The sequence below is a fragment of the Megascapheus bottae genome, chromosome 23, assembly GCF_031878675.1.
Source record: "Megascapheus bottae isolate mThoBot1 chromosome 23, mThoBot2.hap1, whole genome shotgun sequence".
Lineage (NCBI taxonomy): Eukaryota > Metazoa > Chordata > Mammalia > Rodentia > Geomyidae > Megascapheus > Megascapheus bottae.
Genome location: NC_143531.1, coordinates 3,228,289 through 3,249,336, shown reverse-complemented (window position 1 = coordinate 3,249,336; position 21,048 = coordinate 3,228,289). Strand labels below are relative to the sequence as shown.

At 44.7% G+C, this 21,048-nt stretch overlaps 1 protein-coding gene across 6 annotated transcripts in view; it reads right to left on the bottom strand.

Annotated features, from left to right (window-relative positions):
- Positions 1-18,895, bottom strand: part of Trpc3 (transient receptor potential cation channel subfamily C member 3) — a 62,080-nt gene extending 43,185 nt beyond the window's left edge. For all 6 annotated transcript variants that reach the window (XM_090356624.1, XM_090356625.1, XM_090356626.1 and 3 more), the window contains exon 1: positions 18,682-18,895. In XM_090356624.1, coding sequence (XP_090212750.1) covers positions 18,682-18,860 — 179 coding nt within the window. In that variant the 5' untranslated portion in view covers positions 18,861-18,895. The remainder of the gene's footprint in view (positions 1-18,681) is intronic.
- Between the last annotated feature and the right edge of the window lie 2,153 nt (positions 18,896-21,048).

Genomic DNA, 21,048 nt, shown 5'->3' with positions numbered 1-21,048 from the left:
TATCCAGCAATGTAACAGACCGGGGATGTGGCTCAAGTGGTCAGAGTGCCAGCTGTAAGTAACATTAGCAATCTTGAAGCTGTAAATTCAAGCCATAATACTGGCATAAATGCATGCAAAAATGTTTATAAATGTTTTTAATCCCTTAATTTACTTTTTTTTTTGGTTGGTCGTGGGGCTTGAAATCAGGGCTGGGCACTGTCCCTGATCTCACCTCTACCACTTTGAGCCTCAGCATCACTTCCCATTTTCTGGTTGTTAGTTGGAGATAAAAGTCTCACGGACTTTAAGTGCCCAGGCTGACTTTGAGCCGTGATCCTCAGAGCTCAGTCTCCTGAGTAGCTAGGATTACAGACGTAAGCCACCAGCTCCCAGCTAGTATTTTTAACTTCTTAAATAAAAATTTTATTTATCTACTCAAGGTAAGCACTCTGCTGATATATAGGTATATATAGATTTCCATATAAATGTATAGAAAGTAAATTAACATCCATCAGCCAAGAGTTACTTTTTTTCATGATAGCAGCTGAAATCTAATCCAGTCATGAATCCAATTACAGAATTATTTTATTACCTAGAATCCTGATCTTGTACATAGAATTTGGTAGCATTTCACTTTTTTTTTTTTTGCCAGTCCTGGGCTTGGGGTCAGGGCTTGAGCACTATCCTTGGACTTTCTCAAGGCTAGCACCCTACCACTTGAGCCTCAGCACCACTCCGGGCTTTTTGCTATGTATGTGGTACCGAGGAATCAAACCCGGGTCTTCATGCATGCTAGGCAAGCACTCTACCACTAGGCCAAACTCCCGGCCCCGATTTCACATTTTTTTCTTAATGATTCAGAACCTTGACTTTCCCATAGCATACTTGAACGGAAATGTTTGATTTTAGTACTATGTCATTGAGTCATGAGACATTTTTATTTTGCCTTTAAATGATCCTAACACTAAATATGAATCCGTTTTCTCAAACATAACAAATTATACTGTGATTTTTAAATAAAAGAGCCTATTTAATGCTACTTATCTTCATTGTGAGTCCCAAATAGGATACATTTTGTTTGTTTCATTTTGTTTCGTGTGGGTGTGGGGTTGGTTTGAACTCAGGGCCTGGTGGCTGTTTCTTAGCCTTATCTCTCAAGGTTGATGTTACACAATGGTAGCCATACCTCAGCTGGCATTTTGCTGGTTAGCTGGAGATAAGAGTCTCACATACTTTCCTGCCCAGGCTAGCTTTAGATTTTTATTCTCAGATCTGAGTGGCTCTGGATTACAGCCATGAGCCACTAGTGCCTGGATTGTTTTTCCCTCTCCTTTTAATTTTCCTTATTGTGATAAGATAACCCTTGTTAGCCTGGATTGGTATAAATGGACTAAATGTCAACAGTGAATTTATCCACACTTCATGAACTCATTTCCAGGATTAGGCACTCTTAAGAACATATCATTTCTAGCTTGAGAAATAAGAAAGGAAGTTCAACAATGTTAAACTCTAGGGATGTAAATAGGGATTTTCCTACCTTTCATGTCATTATCTAATGGGACTACTCATTCATTTCTGCAAGAGCACATTCATTGTGTAGAGACTTCTTTCTGATAAAAGGGAAGTTAACACAGGCTGAAATCACAGAATCTATACAAAGCCATATAGGTGACTGCTCTGAACTGAAGTGTGTCCTTCCAAAATTCCTATGTTGAAGCCAATCCTTATGTGATGGCATTTGAAGATGGAGCCATTTCTGGAGATCATTAGGTTCAAAAGAGGTCCCAAGGTAGAACTCTATGATGGGAGGAGGAGCTACACAGAGCTAGTTCCTGCAACTCATGAGTACATATGGGGAAAGCAGCCAACAGCAGAAGACATGCTGTTATGTGGGAACAGAAGTCTCTGGCCAGAAAGGAGCCTCTCACCAGAAACTGCACCCTGATCTCATGCTGCCAGACTTTGCAACTGGGAGAAAGGACACATTTCTGTTTTAAGCCCCACAGTCTACAGTGTTTTGTTACAGCAGCTGGACACAACTCATACTCCTGCATGCTTTTTTTACATGTATGCCTTGGATGAAATACTTAGAAAGATTTCCAAGAACTTTTGGGGTACACCAGTGGGAACCTTCGGGCTCCACTCTGCTCAGAGGCAAAAGTCTAAATAAGTATTCTCAGGTCTCCTAACTTTGCCATTGATTTGCCTGGCTTCTCACAAGGGTTTCCCTAAGTGTGACCTACCTGTCCCAAGACAACCATGGTGTCATGCATGGCTTTTATCAAGGGGGAGAGTTGTTAGGGTTCAGAGTTAAAGAGATGGTTATGCCATTCACAGCGCCTTATGTGCTAAAGTTAATCTACAACTATGTCTTCTAAAGCCTCTCTGTCCACTTGAGTTTTGTCTTCTTTTCTCTTGCTTTGGCTTTTACACTCAAGGCTGGAACTCCACTACTAGAGCCACAGATTCATTTGTAGTGCATGCATAGATGCGTGTGTGTGTGTGTATATATGTGTGTGTGTGTGTGTGTGTGTGTGTGTGTGTGTGTGTGTGTGTGTGTGTGTGTGTGTGGTGGTCCTGGAGCTTGAACGCAGGACTTGGCTTTGGCTTTGTCCTTGAGCTTTTTATGCTCAAAACTAGTGCTCTACCATTTAAGCCACAGGTCCACTTTTGGCCTTTTTTCTTTCTTTCTTTCTTTTTCCCTGGTTAATTGGAGATAAAAGTTTCACAGACTTTCCTGTCCAGGCTGGCTTTGAACCTTGATCCTTAGATCTCAACCTCCTGAGTCGATAGGCATGAAAAACTAGCCTCAGGTGTGATTTTTGTTGTTTATCCTGTGCCTCGTGTGTATTAAGTCTATTTTAAGTCGTTTACTATTTCTTTAAAAAAAACACACTGTTAACCAGTAGCCCTTCACGTGTTTGATTGTGCCAGACACAGCTGCATAGTAAAAACACATACCATTTATCATGTCTCACAGGGTATTCCCAAGCTAGATAGAAAACATCACTCATCTACTTCTCTCCTAAATGTTGATCCCACAAATACGAGAGGAAGTAAGGTAAACTGTCAGGTAGACAGAAATCAAAAGGTGTAGCAGTAACAGGTGTCAGATAACCTGGACCATCAGGGCCGTTCTTGTTTCCACAGCTCCTGCTAAAAAGTTTCTTCCCAGGGCAGGGTGTTTGGTCTAGCATGCATGTTCGATTCCTTGGTACTACATACATAGAAAAAAGCCAGAAGTGGTGCTGTGGCTTAAGGGGTAGAGCTCCAGCACTGAGAAAGTCCAAGGACAGTGCTCACACCCTGAGCCCAAGCCCAGAACTGGCCAAAAAAAAAAAAAAAGTTTCTTCCCATTCATGCCCTGGGTGCCTGCTCAATCAGTGTAAAGAGCTGGGGCATGGCAGTCCTAAACCACCAGCCAATCAGCACAGGGAAGGTGCCTCGGTGCTATAGTAACTGTCCTTGGAGTGGACTCTGTGAGCCTCCTCTTTGGGGATCTTCTAATGGAGAGTCTGTCTACTTTTCTCTAGTTCAAATAAATGTGCTCTGTCTGTTTAAAATTCTTTTCTGTCATTTACTTCTTTAGTGGGTGGAGAAAACAAATCCATATCACCTCCAACGCATGAAGGACAAGGGTCTATCTCCAGGTCAGTGGAAATTACCCTAAATTGTCTTTTCCTTTAAACCAGATCCTCTCCTAACTTTGTTAGTTACCAGGGGCCAGGCCTTTTAAAGATCTCTGTACTCCACTGTCTTTGGTCTTGTGATCACAAAGTCCTGAAACTTCACCCTTGGGACAGTTTCTTATACTGCACCTGGCCTTTCCATCACTATCCCATTCCAGAGTCTTGATCATTACAGCACTTTTCCCAGCAGAGACAGAGTGAGAAAAGGCGAGCAAACCTCACTGAGCACCTGACACGTACACACTGTTTCCAAGCCACTATCATATTTAACTCTGACAACAGAGCTGTGAGGCATAAATAAGCAATAAATAAACAAACTGAGCCCAAAGGAAACTTCCCAAGGTCACAGACAGTCAAATGCACAAACAATGCAACCTGAAATCTGACTCGCTCATTCCAATGCTTCCTGAGGCTTTCAAAGCTCTTTTTTAGACTGCACAACCATCCCCAGCTTCTTGATTTTCCCAAACTTTACTTTCATTCCCTCCCCCCATTTCTTTGAGGTTCATTTCAAGAAATGTTATTTTATAGGACCCAAGGCACATGGGTATTGCATTGCACTTTTGCAGTCCTCCCCCGAGAGTATCTTCCTTCGGTCTCACTGTGTGTACGTGTCTAGAGTCCTGTATAATTTGTCATATCCCATGTTATTTCAAGCTTTACTTCTTTTTTTTTGCCAGTGGTGGGCTTGAACTCAGGGCCTGAGCACTGTCCTTGGACTTTCTCAAGGCTAGAGCTCTACCACTTGAGCCACAGCACCACTTCCGGCTTTTTTCTATGTATGCGGTACCGAGGAATCGAACCTGGGTCTTCATGCATGCTAGGCAAGCACTTTAACCACTAGGCCAAACTCCTGGCCCTCAAGCTTTACTTCTTTAAAAGACATAAAAAAAGATGTTAGCCCTCCTTCCTCTACTTTAACGAATCTAGACTCTCTGGCTGACTTTCAGGGATTGTTCAAGCCTTCCCAGCTTGCTTTCTCTTGTTCCCCAGGCTCATCCATCACTGTCTTATGAACATAATATTTTGCTTATTTCTGTACTATCACGGGTATTTCTAAAGTGTCAAGGGTATTTTCTGAAAAATATGCTAAGGTACCCTTCTCCTTTTGCCTTTCTAAATATAATGATAAATAATATATAATAATATAAGATCTTTATCCTTTGTTAGCTCATGACATCTTCTGGCTGCAGGTAAGGTAGCAGGCAAAGAGGGGTACAGTATAGAGTTGGGGGGATATGTTTAATAAGAATAGAAAAGATAAATGTTAGAGAAAGACAGAAGGAAGGAACAGAGCTTCTACAAAGAAAAAGATCCAGGTAATGTTCTGATTTTTACAAGGAAAAAAAAACCCCAAGAGGATGCTTGCAAGTTGAATTTGGGAAAGAGAAAGAATGAGGTTCTGGAAGAATCAGATGGATTGCTGCATTTCTAATGCATTCCAAGATCTAAACACAGTACTTTAACCATGTGACGTGATAAATAACTCTCACTGCCCAAGCTGTGTCCTGTCCTGAGAGAAGGAAAGAACAGTAGAGAAGTATGAGATGTAACTTCAGCAAGGTGAGGAAATACCAAAGTCTCTTGTCAGGTGCATTTTACTTAGAGATCAAATGGACTGGTCTGGTTAGGTGTTTTCTCAAACCACCCCATTTCCCTGAGGCTTCGGTTCTCTATGAATGCAGAGGAAGTACCAAGGCTGGGGCAGAAGGAGTCCCGGTGCCCTGAACCAGATGGAGAAGCTCCAAGGACACAGCTCTGAGCCCAGCTGCAATGAAGCACGCCAGGGGATACAAAGATAATCAGTCAAAATCAAGTTACTTCATCTAACAAGCAGCACCAAACAGTCAAGAGACGTTACCAGTAGAATTGTCAGATCTCAGCCTCCTGAGTAACTTGGAGTACAGGCGAGAGCCACTGGTATCCAGCTCGAAAGCCTTTATGCATGGCACACATAGAGTTGCTACCCTAGCTGACCGGATTCTTGTGATGACACCGAGCATGCCTTCCCTCCTTGTCGACTCTTGTAACTGCTTCATTACTTAATTGACTTAATTGCTTAATATATTGACTGCTTAATTTGCTCGCTATGGATCAGTGTCTGTGTAATAAGCAACTACAGCTAAACAGAACCCACAACTAGTTTCATGGATTTGGACCTTGGATTAGTTTTCTTTTTCCTGGTAAGTCCTTAGAAGCTCAAGAGTAAGACATAATACTCAGAGGAGCTTCTCAGTCTGGTCTTGAGTGCCTCTGTGTGTATGTATGTGTACATGCACACAGCAACTTGGCTCTGACCCTGAGCTTAATTGGAGATAAGAGTTTCATAGCCTTTCCTGCCTGGACTGGCTTTGAACCACAATACTAAGATCTCAGCCTCCTGAGTAGCTGGAATTATAGGCATGAACCACCAGTGCCCCACTCTGGGAAAATTCCTGACTCTTCTACAACTGTTTCTGAATCTATAAACTAAAGGTTAAATTTCAGAAGGAAAGGTAGAAATGACTGGCCTTTTAATTTTGAAAGGTGAGATCTTTTGACCCTTCCTTCTTTACTTTCCTTCTATCTCCTTCTGTCTCCCTGTCTCCCTCCTTCTCTCTCTCATACACACACACACACACACACATTGTGCGCGTGCGCAAATATATCAACCACACCTTCTATGTCATTTTCCTCAAACTTTTTTTCTTCTTTTTTTTTTTTCTCTTTCTTTTTCTGGTACTGGAGCTTGAACTCAGAGCCTCATACTTTTGCTTGTTTTTTCTTGCTCAAGGCTGACTCTCTACTACTTGAACCATAGCCCATAGCTCCACTTCTAGCTTTTTGCTGGTTAATTGGATCCCAATGTCATCAACTTTTCTGTCCAGGCTGTCTTTGAAACTCAGTACTGAGATCACAAACTCCTATGTAGCTAAGAATGCAGGGGTGAGTCTCAGTGCCTAGCAAACATTTCAACAGGTTTCATTCATACATGCAAACTACCTCCACCACTTTCATCTCATTCACCCTGACCATGCAAGCCCATGCTTTTGTAACATTGTTATTATGTGGTAACATTACTTGCTAGTTGAGGATTTCCCTGAAAATCTTGCTCTTGAGTTTGATTGATGGTAAATCTTTTCTGCTTGTTTCGTTTCCTACTTTTTATGCCTGATATGGTGTAGTCCATTCAAAAATACTTGTGGAAGGCTGGGTACTAGTAGCTCATGTCTAAAATCCTAGCTACTCAGGAGGCTCCCATCTAAAGATCGTGATTCAGTCTTTAGAAACAGGCAGCAAAGGTGGTGAGATTCTTGTCTCCAAATAACCACAAAGAGCTGGAAGTGGCTCAAAGTGGTAGAGTGCTTCCTTGAGCAAAAGAAGTTCAGGGACAGTACCCATCTAGGAGTTCAAGCCCCACAACCAAAACAAACAAAGGAACGAAAACGTGTCAGTTGATACTATCCCTGACGTGAAGACTTCATAAGCATGCTAAGTAACTTCATAAAGGTCCCTAAAGGTCGAGAACTAGAAAATTAGAGCTCAGAGGTTGTCTCCCAGGCTCGCCCCACTCTCTCATGCTATTTCCAGGGAATAAGGAAAATGAACAGGAGGTTGCAAAGCAAAATATTATTAAATTATATGCTGAGCTGTGTGTTGGAACATGCGGAGTGCTCTAAAGAACAGCTTCTAAAATGGCTCTTTGGATCAAATCCCAAGCTCTTTAGCAACTTCTTTTACAATGAACATGGTTAAAAAAGTCGCCTACATCAGGGTAAATAATTTAGCAACAATTCCGTGTATGGAGCAAGCAAGCAAAGTACCACTGATGTCAGTCAAAGTCATGACTTTGTTGACTGGACAGTTCATCACCCTGAAGAAAGGAAAGGGGCTGTGCCAAATGGCCAGGATCCAGTCCATCATGTTGTGAAGGGTGTGAACAGAAGGAGCCACAAAAGATCAGAAATGAAATTCAAAAGTAAACAAACAAACCAACAAAACATGTTTTGAGAGCCAGCGCCATGTTAGCTGTGATTCTGGAGATGGTGATAATTGAAAGTGTAATGAGCCTGAGAGGCAGCAGATATTAACAGAGACTGAGAAAGCAGAAATGTCAAAAAATAGAATGCCCTTGGGTCCCCCTGTCAGGCAGGCACCTGTCAGTCATGCCAGTGGTCATCTAACATGGATCTGCACACTATGCCTGCATAGGGGAGATGGAAAGAAGACCTAGAAACTGAGAAACAACTAGATCAGGCCCTCAAAATCACCAATTTCAAAAATCTTTTACAACAGGTATTAGGTAGGGAAAGAAGGGGGTGGGGGCCACTCTGAACTTTAGTTCAGCGCCAAGTGTAGAAGATTCTAGCTCTTACCAGACTACTCATACATACCATTATGGCAAAATTACTACAGAAAGCATCAAACCTGAAAGACCAGACACTCTAATCAAGAAAGAGCAAGACACAGAATTCCTATCTAAAGATTCCCATGCCACAAACAAGTAAAATGTTGATATTCTAGCAATCCCCGAGAAGTTCTGTTGGACTGTGTCATATTCAGGATTGTTTGTGTACAATAAAGCTCTTAGATACAGGTTAATTTTGGTATTTGCACTCTAAAAGGAACAGGATGCTCTACCATTGAAGGGATCTACGGATCTCTCCTTTCTTCACAGCATATTCACAATTCCTAGGAATATAAAAACTCTCCACCAGACTTGGCAGTTAATACTGTAACCAGAAAAGCAAAAGATAATGCGCAGTGATTTGCTCCCTGTAAAATCCCTCTAGAAGCAGAGGAGAGGACTCTCAGCTTCTGCCTGAGCTTTTGCCCTGCACAATGTCCTGAAAATTCTTCTTAAATGTATGTGCATAGGAAATGGCATGCAAGTGCCTTCTAAAACGTGGCTATTTATGCTTGCAAAGATTGCATTTTATGTCTGGCTCCATTAAACTAGCTTTTGTATTCTTTTGCATCTGTCAGTATTCATACTTGTCTCCTCAAGGATTCATTCACATCCTTAGGAATTGAAAAGGCTTCTCTTTATCTAAATACACATGGCTTTTAGTACAGGCAGAAAAAATGCAATGATGTACCTACATTCATCTCTAGCGACTCAGGGGGCTGTGCTCTAAGGATTGTGGTTTGAAGACAGCTTTGGCAGGAAAGTCTATGAGATTTTTATCTCCAACTAACCACCAAAAAGCTAGAGCAGAAAGCTGTAGCTCAAGTAGTAGAGCACTAGCCTTGAAGACAAAAATCTCAAGGGCAATACCCAGACCCTGAGTTCAAGCCCCAGGACCAGCACACATACACATAAAAATTATAACTTCTAAAATAGATTACTTTCACAATGCTTTCTAAAATTAACTGTTCATATTTCAGGGAAATTAAAAGCATGACTTTAAAAATCATTCAAGTTTAGCTGGGTGCCAGTGGCTCATGCCTGTAATCCTAGCTACAGGAGGATCACAGTTTGAAGCCAGCCTGGGCAGAAAATTCCCTGTGAGACTCATCTCCAATAAACCACTCAAAAATCAGAAGTGGTACAGTAGCTCTAGTGGTAGAGCACTAGCCTTGAGCACAAAGAGGCTCAGGGCCAGTGCCCAGGGTGAGTTGAAGCCCTACAACCAACCAAAATCATCATGTAAGTTCAATCCATAACTGAGTAAGTAATCAGACAAAATGAACTCAGATAACTTAAAAAAACAACAACAAAAAATTGTGCTGACTCAAGACAGTTTCATATTTGGATACCTAAGTATACTAATTACTGTCAAGTATATATACATATTTAACTCAAATGCTATTAAAAGCAAAGGGTGGTAGTCTTCTGTCCTTAGCAGCTATCTGAAGTCAAAAGTCTGAGGTTTTCAGACTTCATTCCCAGTGCCCCACATTTTAGTATAGTATCCATGTGCGTCAGTTTTATCTCTGACAAAATGTAAGTTGCAAAGTTAGAATAGAAAATCATGTCAAGCTCTTTCCTTATCAGGTCATGCATTTGTAGACATTTAAGTCTCATTTTTTTAAAAAATAAAAGATCTAGGATCAAATATATGTTATCCTCTATTATTTGTGCAAAGAAAATATGAGGTGATTTTTTTTTAAAATGAGAGCTTTTGACTGGATAATTGGAGGCCGATCTCCCTGCCCTAGATGCCAAATTAAAGGCAGAATGCCAGGCAAGGCTAATTATTCTCACCATGTCACTGCTGAGCTCTTATGAACAAGTGTGAAGTCAGCCATCTCACATCTACAACTCAGATCCTTTGATTCTGGCCAGATTCCTGTTGTGTTCACTGAGGATTACGGGCACAGGCAACTAATCTGGCTCCAGATAGTGCACAACTCAGGGGAGTGTGACCAAGCAAAGCTGCCCTGCTGCTTAGAAGACTGCTGCTGGATTGCTCTTGTTACTTGACCCTGACCTCCAAGAGGTCACTTCAGGATGAGCCAGGTCATTTCACAATATGTCTTCCAACCAATGGCATTTCCCATAGTCAACCAGGAGGTAAGAGTTTTGGGGATGGCGTAGACAAAGGAAAAGCCTAGAAGTTAGGAAAATGGGATATAGAAGGGGGTGTGGAGGAGGAGAGAAGAGGAGGAGCAAAGATAATAGCTCTAATATTACTATATATTGTCAAAGGATGGGTAGAGGAGGGAGACAGAAGAGAGGGTTGGCTATTCCATCACTTTAATAAAAAAATCCTTTAAATCTTTCAAGTCCTTCAAATTCTGAGTCTCCAAGAGATGGTCTAGTCCTAGACTGAGATCCCCTCACTTCCTTATATTAAGAGATCAGGGCTATTTGGCAATGTGTCGCTTGTACTCTGATGAGGCCTTGTCTTCTCATTCTTATTTAGTCCTCCTACTTACCTCACAAAAGTTCTCCAGTTGATTGGCCATCAACACATTGATTGCTGTGACATTTGATTAGATCTCACTAATAGATTAATGAATACCAATTAAGTTTCCTGTGTGGTTCTTCTCAGGGGTAAGTCCATTTTAACATTTCTTGGAGGTAGGCACTGTGGCTCATGCCTGTAATCCTGGCTAGTCAGGAGGTAGAGGTCTGAGGATTGAGGTTTGAAGTCTATGAGATTTCTTATCTCCAACTAACCACCAGAGAAGCCAATAGTAGAGCTATGCTCAAGTGTAGAGTGTTAGCCTTGAGGACATAAGCTCTGGGACAGTACCCAGGAGCTGAGTTCAAGACCCAGGATTGGAAAACAGAAAGGATTTCCTGGAAGAAAGAGAAAATTGTTTAGCCCTAAGGAAGCCATGGGTAAAGGACACAGCCCGGGACATGGAGCTTTCTGATGACCTGGAGCTACTGTGAATTCAGTATCAGCCTTCAGTTTCAGTTTTGATCTCCCTACCCCCCTGTTTCTCCCACTCTTTGTGCTGGCCCTGAAGCTTGAACTAAGGGATCCTGAATGCTGTTCCTGAGCTTTTGTGATCACAGCTAGTGCTCTACCACTTGAGCCACAACTCCTCTTCCAGCTTTTTGCTGGTTACTTGAACATGGGAGTCTAATAGATTTGCTTGCCTGGGCTGTTTTTGAACTTCAATCCTCAGATCTCAGCCTCTTGAGCAGCTTGAATTATAGGCATTAGCCACCAAAGCCCAGCTAGCTTTGGTTTCTTAATCTATCAAATAAGATGCCGGACTCTATAAACCCACTCATTCAACTATAGAAGTGGAGTATTAAGATAATGACACATGGGGATTTCAGACGACTATGTCACACTGCCAATTATCTATTCCATTGGTGTAATAAGATCAGTTATGAGTAAGAACATGCTTCCTTTTTGCAATCTCTGTCCTATGGAAAAAAATCATCATCTTTTGCATTTAAGTAAACAAAGCACAATCACCAGAATGCTTGGTTTTCGAGATAATGCAATAAAGGCTTTCTCATCCCTTCTTCTCTCTTATTTCCCCTCCACCCTGTGAACAAAAACAAAGAACAACACAACTTCCACAAAAGCTGGAGACCTTTGTAATCAGCAGGCCACAAAATTGTAAGAACAGCAAGGAGACAAATGAGAACAAGTCACCAGAGGAAGACATAAAGTTGAAGTTCCTGTAAGGAATCAGACCATCCACTCTGCTCAAAAATGCCAGAGGAGGCTAAGAAAATGAGGCCAAAGAAATTCTAGAAAATAGAGAGGAGACCAGAGTCCATCTATTTAAGAGGTAGGTAGAAATCCTTCCTTGGGATCTCTAGTAATGAAAAGACAACCCTGGAAGAGAGCTAGGGTGTGGAATTGCTGAAGAAATAGAATCAGAAGTGTACAGACTGGGGATACCAGCATGGGAAAGTTAGTTCAGAGCTGGCAGGGGAGGAGGGAAAAGAGGAGGCTCTGTCCACTTTTACAATACCAACAACCAGTTTTATTGTTTTCTAACCCATCCTCCCACAAAGTAACATATATCTGAACTAAGATAAAAATCCTACAGAAAATGGATACTTTGAGTTACAAAAGAACTCCTCAACATTGCATTTTTAATTTTTGTTGGTGGTGGGGCTTGAACTCTGGCCATGGGAGCTGTCCCTGAGCTCTTCAGCTCCAGGCTAGCACTCTATCACTTGAGCCACAGCAGTACTTCCAGTTTTCTGGTGGTTAACTGGAGATAAGAGTCTCACAGACTTTTGTGTCTGGGCTGGCTTTGAAGACATAAGTAATAAACTGTAACTGATCATACTAGAGAAGAAAATGAGAGAATCAAAAATGTATATGCAGGAAAAACTCTCACTGGAGTTTTAATAAATGTATGAAGAAGTTGAACATAGAGCCAGTTGGGCACTGGTGGCTTTTACCTGTAATCCTAACTACTCAGGAGGCTACTCTGAGGATCATGGTTCAAAGCCAGGGCAAGCAGGAAAGTGTGAGAGTCTTACCTTCAATTAAGCACCAAGGAAAAACAAGGCAGAAGGGTGGAGCCATGTATGGCCCAATACAATGCTAGCCTTGGGCAAGGAAGCTGAGAGATGGTGCCTATGCCTTGAGTTCAAGCTCCAGGACTGGCAGAAAAAGGAAAAAAAAAAGAAGAAGAGAAAATAGAGTGAGATGTAGAAAAGAAGAGGGAGCCAGGAAATGGCTGGAAATTACTGATTTTATAACCCTTTTAGCAGTATCTAACTTTCAAGTTATAGTCATCTATCACTTTGATGTTATATCAAGTAATTTAAAACAAACCAATAAAAATGACAAGTATATATTACACCTAGTGAAACTGCCACTGCAGGGTGAATGTGGTAAGGTAACAAAAGATTCAGATTATTAAAAAGCCTTAGTTCAAGGCTGTGCTGCTCTCCCCTTAAAATAAAGCTAGCACCAAAACCAGCCACATTTCCTCAAATGTTCCAGAGGTGTGAAGGTGATGCCTCCAATCTGATGTCTAGAGAGATGGACAGACAAACACAGACAGACAGACACACACACACACACACACACACACACCCCTCCTCCTCCTCCTGCTCCTCCTCCTTCTCTTCTTCCTCCTCCTCCTTTTTCTTTTTCTAGTCCTGAGGCTTGAACACAGAGCCTGGGCACTGTCCTTGAGCCTCTTTTTGCTCAAGGCTAGCACTCTACCACTTGAGCCACAATGCCATTTCCAGCTTTTTTTTTATATGTGGTACCAGGGAATCCAACCCAGAGCTTCATGCATGCTAGGCAAGCACTCTACCACCTGGCCACGTTCCCAGCCCCACACTACAATTCTTAGGCTCACAGCTACACAAAGCCAAGACTGAAAAACTCATACCAGGCCGACACAGCCAGAAACATGTCCAAACACATAATGGGGGCTGTCCAATAACGAGACAGTCCTCACATACCCATTTTATATGATCTTAGCATCGGCAGTTCTAGTACCAAATTATTGAACAGCTCTTAGAAGAATCCATTTCCTCCCTGGGTATCAATTTCCTCAATTATCAAATCATGACAGCAGTAAACCCTAGAGAGGGCGGCGTGATATAATTTAGTGTGTGTAAGTGGCAGTAGGCAGTGCACAGATCTGTCTTCTCTCCAAGTCTTGTGGTAAAGAATACACGATGTTGTACACAAATGCTAACTCATATAAGGTCTGGTTCTTCTAGTTGAAAGGCGGCTCACCCATTTCTCTCACTTGCTTGAAATTTGACTGTGTAGGTGTCAATGCTTCCTTTTTTTTTCTTGAAACTCTTCTCTGTGCAGCCCTGCATTTGTACTGTTTACTCTGCACCTCTTCTTTTTCCCCTCATAAAAAAAAAAAACCAGCTTAGGGGACTGGTGTACTGTGACAGCCCCACAGAGGCAAAGAGCAGGGGACTGAGGTTCCAGGCCAGCCCAGGCATAGAAGTTTCAGACATGCCATCTCAAGCAACAGCTTGATGCAGAGGCACACACCTATTATCCCGGCTACAGGGGAACTATAAGGATTGGGTGTCGTGTTATAAACCTGTCACCTCTAGCAATACAGGGAAACAGAAGTAGGGAGATTGGAGATCACAAACCAGGTTAGCCTGGGCATAAAGTGAGACCTACTTCAAAATGAACCTTGGTAAAACAGGACTGGAGGTGTGGCTCAAGTGGTAGAGCACTCACTTAGCAGGCATAAGACCCAAGTTCCATCTTAGTACCAACAGTAAGTAGATAAAGAAATGGATGGTAGATAGAATAGATAGATGACAGATAGACAAGCTAGGCACTGGTGCCTACACCTGTAATCCTAACTCAGGAGGCTGAGATCTGAGGATCATGGTTCAAAGCCAGTTCAAGCTAAAGTCTATTGGACTCTTAACACCAATTAATTACCAGAAAACCAAAACAGGCACTGTGAATTAAAGTGTTAGAGCACTAGCCTTGAGCTGAAGAGCTCAGGCCTAGAGTTTAAGCACGTGACCAAAAAATAGAGATGATTGATAGATAGTAGATAGAGAGATAGAAGATGGAAGATAGGTGAATAGATGATAGACACATAGAAAATAGATAATATATAGTAGATGATAGATGGAAGATAAGGAGGTAGATGGATAGATACGATAGATGGAGGACAGATAAATGACAAATGATGGATGGAAGGTAAGTAGGCAGGTAGATAGATAGAAATTTTAAAAGCAAAGCAAAGCCTGTGCTTTTGTGGATAATCTCACATGAGCACACAACACTAGCAATTCTCAGCCCTCACTGAACTCTCAAATCCTCCGAGGCTCTTAATATTCCCATCTGGTTGTGCAATACTTCTATTGATTTATCTAGAAAAAAGAACTCAGATGCCTCTCAGGGATCTTTTCTTCTCAGCAATGACACCCACCACCTTAGTTATCCAGGTCAAAATCAACCAATCATCTCTAACCCTGCTTCTCTTTCTTCCCTTCATGGAGAGCAGGGGAAAATCCCATCCGTTGCTTTGTACTTTCTCTCCCGTCTTTCATCCCACAGACACTGCAATTCAGTACCTCGTGACATTGGCCTGGACACCTAAATATTCCTGCACCTCCTGTCACTTGATCCTGCATCCTGCCTACTCTCTGATCAACCCGCAGCTGCTTACATCAACCAGGGATCCCTACTGCACTTCCTGGCATGCTGAATCTCTCTACACTGATTCCCCCAAATCACATACTCCATTAATAGTCCTGAGGCAGGCCAGATATTTTTGTAGAGAGAAAGAGAGAGGTACTTGAATTAATGATCTATCCTGTCTCTGCCTTTTATTATTAATCCTTCAAGGTCTACAAGGGTTCTTTAATTTCCACTAACACCCCTCTCTCCTTTGATTCTTCACAGAAGTGTGTGTGTGTGTGTGTGTGTGTGAGAGAGAGAGAGAGAGAGAGAGAGAGAGAGAGAGAGAGAGAAAGAGAGAGAGAGAGAGAGAGAGAGAGAGAGAGAGAGAGAGAGAGAGAGAAAGAAAGAACTAATGCTTGAAGTTAGGTGCTACCTCTTAGCTTTATTTGCTTAAGGATGACGCTTTACCACTTGAGCCACAATCCCACTTTGGGCTTTTTGCTGGTTAATTGAAGTCAAAAGTCTTATAGACTTTTCTGCCCAGGCCAGTTTTGAAGTGGAGTCGCCAAATTTCAATGTCCTAAGTAGCTAGAATTACAGGCATGAGCACCAGTGTTCTGCTTTCCTTCAGAAAGTCTATAGGTGCCGGGAAGTTAGGGCTGTGACCCCTATTCTGCACATTGCTCCAGAAATTATCTTTGTGGAAGCTCACAAGAACAGCCTTCAAATACCTTTTGGAGTTCATCAGACACTTTTAAGAATTGAAAACTAAAGTATATATATGGTCATTATTAATGATATTATTTGGAAATTGAGATTTATTTAAAAAAAAAGGAGACTTGTTCAATGCTGAATCAAGAATCTTACCAAAGAATAATTTCTTTTTCTTCTTGGTGGTACTGAGGCTTGAAATCGGAACCTCAAGTTCTCTTTGAAGATATTCCTGTACTTGAGTAACACCCCCAGACCCTTCTCGCTTTAGCTATTTAACAAAAGGGTCTTTCACTTTTTCCTGGGGTCAATTTCAGGTGGATATCTCCTACCTGAGCTTCCCACCTAGCTGAGATGGCAGGAATACATCCCTGCAGAAAGCTTGTTGGTTGAGATGCGGTCTTGTTCATTTGTTTTACCCACTCTAACATGGCCTCTAAATCTTCCTGATTTCTACCTCCCAAGTAACAGTGATTTTTTTAAGTTGTGTTAGTGATACAGCACTGACCCTCATCTTCCTAAAGCAGCCTAAAATCCCAAAGGGGAAAAAAATGGAATGTGGAACAGAGAAATGAACAACGTGACCTGAGGAGTTTGTTTGGTAGAAGTAAATTCTATCCTTAGCAACCTGTTGAATTCTAAATCCAGCTGTGCTGTCAGCCCTGCTGAAAACCACAAACGATGCTGAATGCCAGACCGGGTTTCCTTATCTGGATCCACAACAGGTCTGTTTTGCTCTGTGTGTGTGTGTGTGTGTGTGTGTGTGTGTGTGTGTGTGTGTGTGTGTACTCAGGTTCTGAGCACTGTCCCTTAGCTTTTACACTCCAGTCTTGTGCTCTACCACTTTAGTCACAGCTCCACTTCAGGCTTTTTGATGGTTCATTAGAGATGAGAGTCTCCTGGTTTTTGCTGCCTGGACTGGCTTCAAACCATGACCCTCAGATCTCAGCCTCCTGAGCAGCTAGGCTTACAGGTGTGAGACTCCAGTGCCTGGCACTTCTCTTAAACAGTGATTAAAAAATGAAGCCCACTAACAGATTTATTTACTAAGCAGGGGCCTTATAGCTTCCGTTGTATGTGTCAAGTGTCCCCTGTCTTTCCAAATGACAAGCCCAAATAAACAGGAAAGGCCCACACTACCTCCAGAAGAAACACTTATTGAAATAAATCTCCTAAAAAGATGACAGTGCCTTCCTCTACCGTACAACAGAAGCATGCACTAACTTGTCAGCTTCTGGAAACTGAGTCCAGAGACAGCACAAGTGTTCCCCTATAAAGTTACCATCACAACCACCCCAAGCGCTTTGAGAAAAAGGTCAGCAAGTGCCAGAATTTCTGCTGAGCCCTACTTTCCCAGAGGAATGTCCAAGAGTTCACACTTCAGGTAGTGCATGAGGAATTTCTGGGCAGAGCAAAGTGGATTTCTCCTGTGGTCCTCAACTATTCAGAAGGCTACGATCTAAGGATCAAGGCTCAAAGCCAGCCTGCGGCAGAGCAACTCCTATTGCTTGTTAACCAGGAAACAAAAAATCACAAGGGAGGTGTGGCTCAAGTGGTAGAGCATCAGCCTTGAGCTCCAAAGCTAAAGATCAGTACCTTAGCCCTGGGTTTCACAAGCCGCAGTACCACACACACACACACACACACACACACACACACACACATTTTTATGGATCAATCTAATCAAAACCAATTTGACAATAAGAAAAATGGAGATTGTTTTGCATAGTTAGGGGAAACCAGCTGTAATTCACAGGACAGACCCTGGAGCTACATTTCCTGGGCCCTTTCCAGACCTTGCTTTTCTCCACATCAAATTCTCTCCCCCCACCCCCGGGCTCCAGCTTCTCCACACGAATTTCTGGGTTTCCTGCCCACAAGCCTTGCCTGGCACAGGCACAACCAAGGGCCAGGGGAGCCCAGAGAGGCCATCCCACAGGCCCCAGGCCCTGGCGATGGAGGCTCTCGGGCGGCAGGAGGAGCCATGGAGCCCAGGTCCAGGCGCTGCAGGGAAAGGACCGCCACCAAGGGCCAAGTTCTCTGCCCAGAACAAGGCAACAAACCCTGGGCAGGCCCAAGAATGGGGAGTTCTCACTCCATCACAGCCCTCACCCCCGAAATCCTCCCTTCTGTAACTGACCACACTGGAAAGGCAGGAAAAAGTTGCTTTCTTAAACTGCTGCCTTGTGACTTTTTTTTTTTTAGGAAAAGAACAGGAAAAACAAAAACAGAAGGAAAAACAAAGGAAAGGGAAGAGAAAAGGAAAAGAGAAGGAAAAAAGGGGAGAAAAGGAAAAGAAAAGGAGAAAGAGGGAAAAAGGAAAAGATAAAGGGAAGGGAAAAAGGAAAGCAGGGAAGGGAAAAGAGGGCACGGAAAGAAAAAGAAGGAAAAAAGAAGAGGAAAGAGAAAGGAAAGGAAATAGAGGGGAAGCGCGGGCCGCCCCCGCCCCGGGGCGCACCGGGTCCCCCGGAGGCGACACCTTCTCCCAGCACCCCCTGTGGCTCAGTCGCCCCCCATTTCCCTGCCCGGTCCCCAGGGCCGGGGTGGGGGGCGTGGGGAGACTCGAGTTCCCGGGGAGGCTGGGGAAAAGTTCGGGGTCCGGGGCGCCCCGGGGGTCCCCAGCGCGCGCGCGGCGGCGGCCGGGCTCGGGGCGGGGGGCGTCGTCTCCGGGTGTCCTCGGGGCGCGCTTGGGGGGGGATCCCCCGAGTCCCCCGCCGCGCCGAGCGCGCCCGCGGTCCGGGGGTTCGGGTCCGGCCCGGGGCGCTCCTCCCCCGCCCCGCCCCGGCGCGGCCCGCGCTCCGCCGCGGGATACTCACGGGTCGGGGCCGGGGCTGCGGGGCGGCGGCGGCGCGGGGTGCGGCTCCAGCCCCCCGTTGACGCCCCTCCAGCCGCGGCGGCGGCGCTGCGGCTCGGCCCCGCGCTCCTCGCCCTCCTCCCCGGGCGCGGGGAAGGTCACCCGCGCCGGCTCCCCGCCCCGCCTGACCTTGGTGGACATCGCGGCGCGGGGCGCGGCCGGGGCGCGGGGCGGCGGGGACCCGGCCGGGAGTCCGGGCGGCCCGGGGCGGGGACGCGGGAGGGCGCCGCGCAGCCCGCCAGCCGGCAGTCAGGGGCGGGAGCCGCAGCCCGCGCCCGGCCGCCCCGCATCCAACCCGGGCAGCCGCCGGCGGGGGCCGCGGGGCGCAGCGCGGGGCGGGGGCGCGGCGCGGGGCGGGGCGGGGGGCCGTGCGGGGGGCCAGCGCCCGCCCCGAGCTGGTCGCGGGGCTCCCACTGCATCCCCGGCCAGGACGGCGGTGGCTACTCGTGCAGGGGAGGGGCGGGCAGGGGCGGGCAGGGGAGGGGAGATCGGAGGCTGTGGCGTGGTGGGGGTGGGTCACACAGACCAGCCGGTCGAGAGAGAAAATCCAGAAACTTCCCCGTCTCCCTGCGATTTTTCTTTCACAGAGCATCCAGAGCGTCGGTGCTTTTCCTGCCCTCCTTCCTACTTTCCTCCCTCCCTTCCTCCCTTTCTTCCTTCTTTCCTCCCTTCCTCCCTTTCTCCTTTCCTTCCTCCCCTTCTTCCTTCTTTCCCTCCCTCCCTCCTTCCTTCCTTGCCTCCTTCCCTTCTCCCCCTCCTCTCTCTCCTCTCTCCTCTCTCTCTGCCTTGAGGCTTGAACTCTGAGCCTAGGCAATGTCCCTGAGCTAGAGCTCTACAGCGCCACTTCTGCCCCCTCTCCCCCCCCACCCCCCACACACCTAGTGGTTCACTGGAGTCTCATAACTTTCACATCCAGGCTAGTTTAGAACTGCGATTCAGAGCTCAGCCCGCTGAGTAGCTAGAATGACAGGCGTGAGCCACCTGGAGCGGCTGGGTCCAGTCCTGGAGTGCTTGGAGGGAAAGGTGCAGCTGAGGTGGTTGTTTTGGTTAATTCACTGCGATCCTAGTCACTCCTTTTCACTGTTCAGATTTCCAGAGCACCCTGGCCTGTGTTTCTCTAAATTGGTTTAAGCATCTTTTCCTGCCTCTGCTCTCTGGAAAGGCTCCCTTCTCCTCAATGGACTTTTCAAAAAAAGGTGCTTCAACAACACTTCCAGTCTGTTTTAAAGCTTAACGAGCCAGCACAAAGAAAAGCAAGAAAAATAATCTCTGCGCTTTAAAATTCAAGTGCACACATATTCTTGGTGGGAAGAAATTACAGCTGTTTGGTCTGTAAGAGCCTCTGAGGTCAAGGAACCTATCCTGTTTTCATGTGATTATCCACCCAAGCACCCACCCATACATCCATGCATCTATCTATCTATCTATCTATCTATCTATCTATCTATCTATCTATCTATCCATCCATCCATCCATCCATCCATCCATCCATCCATCCACCCACCCACCCACCTATCTACCTATCTACTGAAGTCAGGATGCTGGGAATGAGCTTGGGGTCCACTGAGCTCCAAACCCAGAGCCAGAGCTGTGAGCAAAGCTTAGGGCAGAGAGGCTGAGGGAACCACTTAAAAGCTGGGTAAGAGGAAGCTCAGATCACATCCAGGGTGGAGGTGGGGGTTTTCTTCCGAGACTGTGATTGCTTCCAACAGATCACTTTCTAGCAATCTAATGTGGAATGACAAAAATATCAGAGGAGATAAAATAAGATCCAGAAGTATTTCCAACTAGTCTGTAATGGAAGAATGGTTCTTCCCAAACAGAAGCAAAAACACAAGTAAGGAGTAAGGAAATGTATTCCTTTAAATACCCCATTCTCTCTCCCTCTCTCCCCCTCACCTAGCCTTTTCTACTTCTGGCATTTTGGGTGTCATATACTTACTTGCCTGGGATGGCTTTAAATCTGAAGATATAAACCTTAGATCTGAAAAATCTTAGCCTCCTGCATAACTAGGATTATAGCAGTGAGCCATTAAACCCAGCACTTAGGTCTATCTGTCTGTCTGTCTGTCTATCTATGTATCTATCTATCTATCTTTTTTCTGCTCCTACTCCTGAGACTTGAATTCAGGGCTTGGGCTCTGTTCCTGAGATTTTGTGTTCAAGGATATTGCTCAACCACTTGAGCGAGCCATAGCCCCATTTCCAGCTTTTTTTTTTTTTTTTTTGGTAGTCTATTGGAGATAAAGAATCTCACAAGCTTTTGTGCCCAAGCTGGCTTCAAATCATGATCCTCAAGTCTCAGTCTCTTGAGTAGCTAAAATTACAG